At 35.5% G+C, this 13,154-nt stretch overlaps 1 protein-coding gene across 1 annotated transcript in view; it reads left to right on the forward strand.

The window, feature by feature from the left end:
* LOC109837494 (pumilio homolog 1-like) overlaps window positions 1–13,154 on the forward strand; it is a 29,684-nt gene that overhangs the window by 12,367 nt on the left and 4,163 nt on the right. The window contains exons 2-8 of the mRNA XM_020405763.1: window positions 2,707–3,544; window positions 3,645–4,191; window positions 4,686–4,827; window positions 4,911–5,018; window positions 7,711–7,923; window positions 8,035–8,145; window positions 12,690–12,884. Coding sequence (XP_020261352.1) covers window positions 2,707–3,544; window positions 3,645–4,191; window positions 4,686–4,827; window positions 4,911–5,018; window positions 7,711–7,923; window positions 8,035–8,145; window positions 12,690–12,884 — 2,154 coding nt within the window. The remainder of the gene's footprint in view (window positions 1–2,706; window positions 3,545–3,644; window positions 4,192–4,685; window positions 4,828–4,910; window positions 5,019–7,710; window positions 7,924–8,034; window positions 8,146–12,689; window positions 12,885–13,154) is intronic.

A 13,154-nucleotide genomic window follows, 5' to 3' on the forward strand; every position in this document is an offset into this window, starting at 1 on the left:
TGAGGAGGCGGCTGTGGGAATGAGAAGAAAGAGGGGGAGGGGAGACGAAAGCTGAGAGAAAAATTAGGTTTTTTTTATCTTTTATTTTTTTATAATGAGAGGTTGTGATGTGTTTGAGAATAAATGGGTGGTTGGGATGTATTTTTGGGGATTTGAATGGAAGTGAGATTTGGATTGCAGAGCGGGATAAGAAAATTAGGGTTTCACACACCTAGATTTAATATTTGGATTTCACACACCAAATACGTAGAGGGTGAATTTTCATTTTTGGAGAAAACTTAAATATTTTATTTCTTCAAAAAAATTCATTACATTGCTTACAAACTAACCCGCCTTTAAATAGGCTTACAGAATGTTCCATCTCTCTCCACATCCGATGTGAGACTAAAAATAAAGCTCTTATTAAGCAAAGCTAAACTTCAACTCTTATTAAAAGAAAACAACTGAAAATACAGACTCGACTCCATCTTAACTAAAACCACATAGCAAGAATCTGATACAAAGCTGAAATACATAATCTCCTGTGCTGATAAACATGTCGAAAATCCCGTGCACGTGCCCGGATGTTCGCATCACAATTGCTCTAACTTTCTACTTGTATCAACTATTCTTTCTATTCATTTAAATATGGGATTCTACAACATATGATTTTCCTAGATTAGAGAAAGTTTCAAATCCTATAGTTGCATCACTAGTCCAACATGATAAACAGAAGGTTAAAGTAATATGTAAACAACTAAGGGAAAAGCAACAAAAGAGACAACAATATACTAATTTAAACGAAGAATCATACAAAGGATCACCTGACCACATACCTGACGACTGAAGCTGAGGAACTTCGGCTTCCGATGGCGCATGGAAGAGAGAGAGGAGAAGGCGGCACCGAAGATGGGTGGATTTCGATGTTGTAGGGAGACAGGCAGGCAGCGCCGACGAAGTGAGGAGAACGAAAGCAAGAGAGTGAGAGATGAAGATGAAGACGGTTGATGGGTTCCCAGTCGCGGTAGCCCTAGTCTTTTTTTTATTTTTTCTATCGGGTTCGTAAAGAGACCTACATCAGAACAGATCAAATGAGTTTGGGTTTTCATCACTAAACCCAAACCCAATAAGAAAAATAGCTTTAAACCAAAAAAATGGCATGTCGGCTGATTTTTTAAAGCTGAAAAATCGGCCGATATGCCCGATATGACCCCGATATATCCGACTTTCTCCTGAAAACCGACATATGACTTAAAAATGCCCGACTCGTGTCGCTCGAGCCCTCAATCCGATATGTCGGCCGACATTTAAAACATTGCACGCTATGCTTTGATAGGAAAATAAGTTGGCAAAGAAAAGCATAGAGTGAAATGAAATGAGAAATTGAATAGGGGAAGACAGAAACACGATGTGAATGAATCCTAGATTCCTAGTTGAGAGTTATTCCTTGAACTGTATGAAAGAATCTTTTCACTTGTTCTTGGTAACTACAAGGTGGTTTATGTAGAGGTACACTGAAGAAAAAAAGCAGATACTATGAAAATGTAAAATTATGGGCAAGAAATTGGTCGGAATAGGTCACTACAAGGCTTAATACGTCGAAGATTATTGCTGACATTCAAAAGCAAGAAACTTGGATATTAAGGAGTTACCTGGTACAGCGTCGCCAGCAACACAATATATTTGAAAGCCTTAAAGAATGGAAGGAAATACGGTAATGTGCTCTTGAGCATTATTCATGATCTTTGAAGGGTAGATTTTAAGAGTGAACTATTAGTAATTTTTCAGTAATTTGTTTCATCAGCAATTGTGATGACAAGGGCTGCTAAATCTCAAGGGCAGTATGTTAAGACATTAAAACAGAAGGGTAGGATTAGTTTCTTTAAGACTAACATTGTCACAACATTTTAACTGTAATAAACCCATGCAATCATAAGCGCCTTAGGCCGGACATTCAGGCAGCAAAATGAAGCTAGAAAGTAAGGTTGACATAAGTTATCAGTTGAAGGAATAGTAGCTACCATGATTGTTTAACACATTTTGGCTCTCAACCCCCATCTCAAAGATGGTTATGGGGGAAAACTTGCTTTTGTAGTGTTTTATGCCATGCATTCTGTATGTGATCTGAGGTTTTTTTTAGTGGAATTTGCTATGTTGTCTCTTATGAATGGTAAGACTATGCTTTTCTAGTATTTTATGCCATGTATCCTGTAAATGGAAAAACTTCGCTTTGCTAGTACCCCCCCCCCCCCCCCCCCCAAAAAAAAAAAAAAAAAAAAAAGAAGAAGAAAAACTTCCCTTCCTGCCTCTTTATTTTGGTTAATAATGCAGCTGTAGATATTTAATTTGAACTAACGCTTCTTAAAAATGCCCTTTTAACTCTTATACCCAGAAGTATGCATTGTCCTCCCCCACCCCCTTCTCCCCCAATATCTATCTATAACTATCTCTCATCTCCAGAGATTTATTTTGGACTCAATATGGCTTCGGGTAAATATAGTTATATTAGATTTTGTTGTGGTATTGGGACATGATCAGTATCTTCCAATTTTTCGTACTACACGATCTTCTATTCTTTTATATATCTCTTGAGAGTTACCCCTTCTTCCTTGCTTTTTTGTTGGTGGATTAACACTGTTCTATTTGATCCTTGAATTATGCTGGCTTAACCTTAAATCTTATAATTATTTCATAGTTGTTACTAACATGAACTAGTTTCCACTGCAGGAAGATCTTGTCCATTTGCCTTCTGTATCTCCACATCTTTCACGCGCAGCCAGTCACAGTTCTTATGGCACTTCTAATGATCTGAAGGGATTTTCTGATGTTCAGTTCCCACAGAATCAGAATGGCATGGACACAATAGGTGGTTTGCGCTCGGAAGCAGCCTCTCCTGGACTTGTTAGGGTTCAGAGCCTTGGTTCAACAATGTCACAGTCCTTTGCATCAGCTGTTGGTTCCTCTTTATCTAGAAGCACAACACCAGATCGTCATGCAATCGGGAGTTCATCAAGCTTTTACTCACCTGTTGGGAAAAGGTTGATTGATGCTGAAAAGAAGATTGTTTCTAATGGATTTGGAGCTCCTGCTTCTCACATGGCGGATTCTGGTGATATAGCAGTTTCCTTATCTGGGTTGAGTCTTTCAAATAATATTAAAGGACATGGGGAGAGTCATCTGCAGGACAAGCTTCATTGTGACTTCATTGATCAGCCTCAACGTCTATTTACTATGCGTAATGGTCATGCCAAATATTTGCAGAAGAACATTATTGTTAGTTCTGAATCTGAGTCCCTCCATGTTCCTGATATCCCTTTGCTGGGACAAAACGGGTATTCTAAGAATGCTGGTGTTCTTAATGATCTTGGTCTATCCGTGTTAGCTTCTAATGGACAAGTGGGTTTGCGAGAACAGCCATCTATGAATCTAACCCAAAAAGTAGTTGATGTGGGTTCAAACAGTTTAACAGGATCCAATGGCTATTATCCAACAGATACGGCTAACATTGATTTTGTTGGGTGCAACTCAAGTGCACTTCATATGTTGAACAATCAGTTTGATGAAGGTATTTTATCTTATGATTTTTAATGCCAACTCTAGCTGGTAGGCCTTATACCCTGTGCCACAGTTACATTCTTTCTCATCTACATATATTTTTTGAACAGGTACTAATGTGTCAAGTGGATTAGAAGGAAATTATCTTCCCAGAACTGCCAACCAGGTCAGTTCTGCTTTTCAAGCACCACCTATGGATCCTCTTTATTCTCAGTATGTACAGAGAGCTTCTAATTACGCTACGGACCTGAATGATCCTTCTTTAGGAAGAAGTTATCTAGATACCAACCATTTTGATATGATGGACTACAAAAAAGCATATCTTGGAACAGTGCTTGCACAGCAGAGACTGACTCATCACGGAACCTACTTTGGCAAATCTGGTGGTTTGAGCAATGACTTCTATGGAAATTCTGGTGCTGGTCTTCACATACCATATCCAACAGTGATTCCCAGAAGTCCAATAAGGCAGAATGAACCATTGTCACGATTACCTTCTGCTTTGAGGAGTGGGACTGGAGGATCTAAAGGATCATGGAGCTATGTAAATGGCATTATGGAGCAAGGTCTTGCATCCACTTTGCTGGAAGAATTCAAGACCAATAAAATCAGATCATTTGAACTGTGTGAAATTGCAGAGCATGTCGTTGAGTTCAGGTATTTTCTTGGTGACCTTTGTAATTAACACGCAAAAAAAAAAGGCTAACATGCTATCTACCACTTTGGTTGTTTAAGAATTTTTCGTTTGGAGGAAATACGACATTTGTTTTTTACTAATACCTTTTTCCTTGTGTCAGAGCCATCTTGCTTTAGGTAGTTTAAACCTTCAGTTGCAAACCAGTAGCCCACCAGTTCATGGATACTCATTTGACTTTCCAATGGTTTTTGTAAATAAATAGTCTTCTGCTAGTTTAAGCACAGTTATTTTATCGGTGACATTATAAGTGGTAACAAATAAAACTAAATAATTTGGCTTCGACCATTCTGATCATTTAAGAAGTCTTAAGTTACAATTATCGCCTTTATTACTAGTACTATCCCTTTCCTTGATTTCATGTGCTATCCTTTATGATTCCGCAATTTTCTCCACATATTTGGTGATTGAAATTAAGGGTGAATCACCAGTTTCTTTATTCCTCTTCCTTATGCAGTGGGGATCAGTATGGAAGCCGTTTTATTCAACAAAAATTGGAAACTGCTTCAATTGAAGAGAAGAACAAATTATTTCCTAAGATCCTTGCCCATGCTCGGGTTCTGATGACTGATGTGTTTGGGAATTACGTCATACAGAAAGTATGTATATTTCTATCTGTTATGCAACATTTGAAAAGATACAAAGGGATATACTGAAGAAATTTGAACACTTGAATTGGCAGTTTTTCGAGCATGGTACAGAAAGCCATAGAAATCAGCTTGCCACTCAACTTATGGGCCATGTGTTACCTCTCAGTCTTCAGATGTATGGTTGTAGAGTAATTCAGAAGGTTTGTTCCTCTGTCCTGATCTGCTGTTTCTGTTTGCTATATATTCTCTTCAACCAAGTGGCTTCTACGTGTCGAATTACATGATTGCAATTTCACCTTTTGGTTGCATAGAGATATTGTAAGCTGATTTGAAAAGCATGCCAAATTATCTTTCTACTTATGTAGTAAATAATGGATTATGAAACTACAATTTATCATGGTTAACTAATCAATAATCATGTTAAATTTGTTGATATCATGGCAATATTTTTCATTAACAAGTAAACGTTTTGGCTTCTTAAAGAGGCATGGATCTTTTTTCAACTCTGAGCTTAAAAGCAGGTTCTGCTGATGGAATTTTGAGTTTGAGAAAATGGATGTATCCACTCCATGCTTTAAATCTTGATGTAGGCAAAAAGCCTATCCTTTCCCTCAATACATAATGACACTATTTGAAAACAATGTGCATAAACATAGAGTTTAACCATCATTATTTATGTTGTTCCGTGAAGATAGCATTTTGCAAGACCTATTGTCATATTTTTATAGAGGTCGGTTCCTGTTGATTTTTGTGCATAGCAATGTTTTTTAGTTAATATGAGAAAAATTGACCCATGCTATGCTACAACGATTAGGTGAAAAAGTAAAAAAATAGATATTTAAAAATATAATGTTTATCTAACCACTTAAAATAAAAAAATATAGCAAGTTCTAGGAAAGAGCAACTTATACCGTATCAAATTGTTAGAACACAAAGTGAATTTAAATTAATTTGGAGGACTTTTTTATGTTTATGGTTAATTCTGGAAGTGGACGAGTTGAAAATAAATATGGTAAAACTTGGGTTTATAGGCAAAAAACCTATTGGTAAGTAGATGGGCTTAAAAATAGATGGGCTAAATAGCACGTAGATACCTCATAGTTTCACTCACTTAGAACGTATATATGCTCGCTTGTTTTTTGTAGCATTTATATATCCGATGTTCTTTAAAATTAGCACATTGATACGTTCTATTATGCAAACATGAATATTTTCACCCAAATGTTCCTCTATGGTATTTAAAAGCTATTTGTTGAGCTTTCTAACAATTAATATTCGTTAAATTTATCGTTAAACAGCCCGAACTCTAATTTAAAGTAGAATTAAGATAAGTTTTAAAATAGAATTTCTGTAGGTTTAATATTAAATTTAACAAATATTAATACTTAAAAACTCTATGATTATCCTGTAAGTATCATAGTGAAATATTTTTTTCGGTGGCAATTTGCACGTTTGCATGATTGAGAGCACTAACATGCCAATTTTAAACAGCTTAGGGTATATAAATGTTAAAAAAGGAGGGTATAGAAACTATGAGGTATCTTAGTGCTATTAACTTTGGGTGCAAATTGGTGAAAAAAAGCTCTAAAAATAATGGTTTAGGAATTTGATTTAAAAAAAATACATCGTATCTGATGACTTAGAACAAACTATTGCTAGGAACAAAATATAAAAACTTGTATTGTATACCAAATATAAGAACTTGTGTTGTATTCCAAAGGGAGTTTAAAATTAATTGAGTGGAGTAATTTGGTTTTTGGATTGATTTAGAAAACTGGTGGGTTTAGAAATAAATGAGGTAAAACTTTGGCTTTATAGGCAAAATAACCTTTTGGCAAGTGGGTGGACTTAAAAATAAATGGGGGTAGTGTTTATAAGCAAAAATCTCATCTGTAGATTAGTGCAAAAAAGACCCAAAAATAACGATTTGTGAATTTGGTTTAAAGATACACCGTATCTTATGACTTAGAACATAATGATAGCAAGTAACAACAAACATAACGATTTATGAATTGGTTTAAAGATACACCATATCTTATGACTTAGAACATAATGATAGCAAGTAGCAACAAAATAGATAAACTTATAATTTGTAGCAAATAGTTGAAATACAAAGAATTATTGAAATTAATTGAGTGGAGTATTTTGGTTTTTGGAGTGATTTTGAAAGAAGTTGGGTTTAAAAATAAATAGGGTTAAAACTTTGGGTTTATAGGCAAAAAATCATTTGGCGAAGCGGATGGGTTGAAAAATAAACTGAGACAAACTTAGGAAATGGGTGGGTGTAAAAATAAATGGGGGTAAAATTTGGGTTTATAGGAAAGAAAGTAACACACTTTGAATGTGGGTTGGTATAATAATAAATGGAGGAAAACTTTGGGCTTATAGAAAAAAAAACAAAATACACTTTGGTTTGGGTTAATGGGGCTCCTGGTAGCTATGAACAGTTCCCAGCTACAGTAAAACTCCAATAACTTTAGTAGATAGATAAATTTTCTAGTGGGTTGGAAACTTGTTGATTAGTATGCACTGCAATATCTCTAGTCCTGTTTTCATCCTTGTTGGTATTCACCACACCTTATATGACTTTGCAATCTGGTAGTAAACTTCAACATGTCGACTCAGGTGATGGAAATCCTTTTCATTTGATCTGGGTAGATCTTTTTCATTACCAATAGTTTCTTATTCTTAGTGGCTTTCGCGAAGTCCACTATATTTTATCTGGTTACATCTACTGTCGATGTGCATAGATTTATAAAGCGGACTGTTTCTCTGTAGATTCTGATATCTCTCGTCTTACCATTCCTATTCTGGCATAATATGGGTCACACTCTTGCAGCTTGATTTGTTGTTCTAGTGAAGTTTTTTGAATAAAGAGTTGGTTTTGTGTAGGCCTTGGAAGTTGTTAATGTGGATCAGCAGACACAGATGGTGTCTGAGCTTGATGGTTCAGTGATAAAATGTGTTCGTGATCAGAATGGAAATCATGTAATCCAAAAGTGTATCGAGTGTGTTCCTCAAGAAAGGATCCAGTTTATTATATCTGCCTTTTATGGGCATGTTGTGGCACTATCTACACACCCCTATGGTTGTAGGGTTATACAGGTTCTGATTTAATGCCTTCATACCAGATGTATATTGGTGCTTTAAGTTAGTTCATTATGCAGTAATGGAGATTTATTAGTCATTACTGATGGATTGTCTATGTTATGGCAGAGGGTCTTGGAGCACTGTGATGATGAAAAAACACAAAGCATGATGATGGAAGAGATCATGCGATCTGTGTGTGTTTTGGCTCAGGATCAATATGGAAATTATGTTATTCAAGTATGTTATCCTTCCTAGTTTGACCCCCTTTTTTCCCCTAGTAATGGGGTTGTTTTTGCATTGGCTTTTTTGACATGGATCTTTAGTTTTTTCATTTGCTCCTGAACCTTTTGGCTTGCTCTTGAATGATTTATTCCATTTTTATGTTTGGATATTCATTTCTGTGAGAGGATGACAGTATGGAGTATTTCACTGTCAATGTAGTTTTGTTCAACCAGTGCAATAATTTGGTCATAGACACATGACCAAATCTAATGATAAGTCATTTTCTTTATAACTTAACATTTTATGGTATTTATATCATCTTATGTTATTAAAGGAGAATGAAACCTTGTGTGTGTGTGTCTTTGATATTGAGAACAGGAATACTAAGAGTATATTTGGGAACTTTAGATTATATCCACATATCAGTTATAATCCAAGTGGATTATAATCTAGAGTATTTGATATATTTAGTGGATTATAATCCACTTTCAAGTGTTTGGTAAATGGGTGGATTATAATCCATCATTGTTATCGAAATGATCAAGGAAACAAAAAACATAGGGTCGTCGGTGGTGAGTTATTAAATAAGGCCTTGAATTTTGTGAAACCATATTGGGTATTATTGTCTTTTACTTCGTCAGACCTCATGGTTTATAGTCCACCAAAAAATAAGCTTGGATACCCTAGCTTATATTTTGGTAAATTGTAAGCTAAAATAAACTACTTGCCAAACATCTAAAGGTGACTTATAAGCCACAAGCCACTTTGAACATTTGCCAACCATGCTCTAAACCCACTCAAACCCACACCCATAAGTTAAGGATGCCTATTTTCTTGGTAGCACGGATACAGCTGCGGACACGGGACACGATAAATTTGTAAAATGTAAGATATGGGGACATGGCTATATATATGTCTGTGTTTATATATATATATATATATATATATATATATATGTTATTGAATTAAAATACCTATAATATTTGTATATTTCTTTCTATTATCTATAACAATTAAGAACCAAGCTAAATCAAACTAAGAATAAGGTTTAACAACGAAAGTTTAGTTTTGGTCGCATAGGATAATACGATGGGTATTCTTCAAACTGTAATGGATTTTTGTTTTCGAGTTCCAAAGCGCGATTAGTTTTGGACCCAAAATTACCAAAGAAACTAGTTCCGGATATAACTAATAAAGAAATTGGGTTTTCCTTTGAACCACACGTGTCCATAGTGTTTTTGTGGAGAGTTTGTGCCGAACACGTCAGACATGGACACAACATCCAAAATGCCGTGTCCAAGTCACTGTTTTAAAAAGTCTCTGCCTAGTCCAGTCCATCTAAGCGTACGCTAGGCGACAACACCTAGATCGCCTAACTTGCGCCTAGTGTCTAGGCGGTACCTAGGCTGCCCATTTAGATTTTGGGAGTGTTTAGAGAAGCATTGTCTGTCTATGCGGACTGCACCCTTTAGGCCTTGATCGTGATTTTCTGTGTTAGAACCTCCACGTCCTCCAACCTCCTTCAAACTCCTTTAGCCTCCAAATATGAACACCTCCACTACCTACTCCGACCTTTAGCAAAGCCTCTTCGACCACCACTTAAGTAAAGAAAGAAATTCGCCTAGACATCAGTCTGATACCTAAGCTTTCTATAACATTAACATTTACTATCAATTATTATAATTAAAAAGTAAAAATAGAATGCCTCCTTGCTCTAGGCGCCGGGTCCAATGCATAGGCGTCATAGTGCTTTTTATAAGCTTGTTAGTTATTATTTTGGCTATTTAGTATTTGAGTATGCATGGTTTATTCATTATTGTGGATCGAAGATTGATATCTATTTTTTTTACAAATTTATATGAATTTAACACATGTTTTTATCAATTATTATAATTACATAATTTAAAAAATATCCAAACGCTAAGGCGCCGCCTAGGTGTCTAGGCGCTAGGCGCTAGCTCAGATGCCTACTCCTAGTCCCCTAAGCGCCTTCTGTAACATTGGTCCAAGTAATCTAACCTACTTTTGACTTTAGGTTCTGGTTCAGAATGTTCTCATTCCAATTTCCGATAAAACACCATTCGTGATGATATTCATTTTTTTTTCTTCAGACCTATATCAGGATGAACAGATCTCAAGCTCCCTTAATGTTTATAACTGTATAGAGTGAACAAATAATTTCATTATCTTTGGGATAAAATATTGGGTTAACTTCTGGCTTGTTGTTTTATTTAAGAGTGAATTTTTATAATGGTGAAAAAGCGATTATGTTGTTTATATAGTTTATGCTATTTTCATTGAAAATTACCATGTTAGTTTCGTGGTCACTAGTAAGAGACAGCACCAGATTTCTGAAGGTGAAGGTATGTTTCTTCCCTTCCAAACAGATACATCAACAAGAAATAGTTCCTACCTTGAAGGATTGAGTGGAAATTACTTCTGAATGATCAATAGCTAATCATCTGTCAATAGGCTTGAGCAGCAGAATGAAGAAAAACCACTCTTCCTGAGGGGATTTCAGTAGCACTGAATACTTTTTAAATCTAGCAGATTATGGTAACAGTAATTCAGGTAGAAAAGGTTTACAGGAGACATTCTGAAGTTGGTTAAGCAATAGCATCATAGAAGTTCATAGTTGCAAAACGGCCTATAAAGAAGATAAAATGTGAGGCTGGCTCTCTAATCTCAGGTTCCATGGCTTCGAAAAATGTTGAAATTGGTAAAACTGTTAAGGTTATCATGTTAAACTCTCCGGTCTCTTACTATTTATAACAATCTTAAGCTTTAATGTCTGAAATCTCGAATAGCAATTAGTCCTTAAAATGCAAAATATTATTTCCCCCAAAAAAAAAAAAAAAAAAAAAAAAAAACCCAAAAAAGAAAGACGTAGACGAGATGAAGATACTGATATCTGGCTGCTCTTTCCGCCAATTTAGCACATAAAATAGATATGTAATGACTAACATAACAAACAACTACTTGTCTAATGCAGAATTCCAGTTGCAAAGTGAGAACTTCATTTCATCTTAAAGATCAGACCTGGACAGCAGTTTGGAAACTGCACCAGGTAGAAGCTGGTTTAGAATTGATTTGTGATAAGAACCTCGCCTGAATTGAACAAGAAAGGTTGTAGTACCATGAACGAAAAGTATTAAACCCATGGACTCCAATAATCAATTTTATTTCTGGTTTGCTTCCTTTCCTTGGCACTTTCAGTTAAGATAGAAGTGCTTCTCAGACTTATGTAGAATAACCATCAAAGAAAGGAGAAATTCTGTAAGATAGAAGATCTTGATGTCTCTGGGGTCCTACTGAAACAACATAGTTGAGACAGATGAGTGAATGTAGCTTAGCATTAGAAATTAGTGCATCCTTGAAAGATTTAACTTTCATTGAGTATAAATGAGAAAAAAATGGTTTAGATGGTTTGATACAAACAACAAAATAAGTGTGTCGGATATGGGGGATAGGATTGTTCTTATTACGAAATAAAGACTTGAGGCAGGTCTAAACGGATAAGGGAGGGTGGCAAATAAAGATGGGATTCTAGTTGTTCCTTTAACCAAGGAATGAACCTAGTAAGCTGGATGGAAAAAGGATTCAGCTAAACAGCCCAAATTTGGGATGAAGGGCTTTGTTGTCCTATCACTTAATGGTAGTTTTCTAGTTGCAGCTTTTTGCATATTTGACACGAACATCACACTTGCCTGGGTGGGCATACTGCTGTAAGTGTTGGGCATGCATAATCAGCTTGCAATATTTAATTCTTGTCGAAAACCCTGCAATTTCTGAATTCTGTAACGCTGACACTATAACAGTGTAACTAATTTTACTAGTACGTGGAAGTCCTTTGTGTAGTAAAATCAGATTTGGATTAACCTTTCTAGCAATCTTTATGTGATTGAAGTACTAGTCAGTTGCTATGATATATTGGCTTTGTGAAACAAACAGTCGTATTGCTTTCAATTCGGTCCCTTTGCATGCAGTTAACCTGTCGGTCTTAGTAATCAAAGATTACTTGTTACGGTAAGCCTTAGGACTTTTGTTTAAGGTGATTGTTTCTTAAACCAACTTAGTTGGGTTGCATCTAAAACAAGGCTTATCTTTTGTATAAAAGTCATATGTAGAACTCTTACTCATCCTTGTATTGATGTTTTATACCATTCATTTATTTTATATATTATGGACTATGACCTACAAGCTGTATGGTTTTAATATGAAATCATCACCTTTTCTTCTGATAGAGTTTGGAAATTCCCTGTCATAGATATCATGTTTTCATATGCTTGTCTTAATTTTGTTGGGGGACTACAGATGTTCCTTAGTTCTTAAATTTTTTCATTTACTCTGCAAGCTATCATATTATTGGCTTGATATTCATTAAGATTTCTATGCTTTTGAAATGTAAATGTTGGGTCTTTTTAATGAAAAATTTTATTTTAGTTTCTTATGCTATTTTCTCTTAATTTTTCTATATTTAGTGCCGTACTTCAATCCTTACAGTTTAATCATCATCATTTTACACCTATCGATTCAGAGTTGTTTTACTTGAATATTAGCATGTCCTGCAACATGGGAAACCAGAGGAGCGTTCTGCCATTATCAGTATGCTTGCTGGACAGATAGTGAAGATGAGTCAGCAGAAGTTTGCTTCCAATGTTGTTGAAAAATGTTTGACTTATGGTACTCCTGCAGAACGCCAGCTCCTTATCGATGAAATGCTTGGATCCACTGATGAAAATGAACCTTTCCAGGTTTGTCTTTCTTTTTATTTATATTTCGAGGTGTGGATTAATTTTTCCTATCCTTTCATGGATACCTGCTTATTCTCTTTATTGGATGACTGGATGTTGTGGAACATGTGATTTTGCATATCTTGTACTACTAGCGTTATCACCTATGTGTATTTATAACTTGGGGAGTATGATTGAATATCAAGGGATTGTTGTGGCATCCAACTAATTTCTCTACTATGTTATTGTAATCAATCATGAAAATGGTAGTTTACCAAACAGTTCTTCCTT

The sequence above is a fragment of the Asparagus officinalis genome, chromosome 4, assembly GCF_001876935.1.
Source record: "Asparagus officinalis chromosome 4, Aspof.V1, whole genome shotgun sequence".
Lineage (NCBI taxonomy): Eukaryota > Viridiplantae > Streptophyta > Magnoliopsida > Asparagales > Asparagaceae > Asparagus > Asparagus officinalis.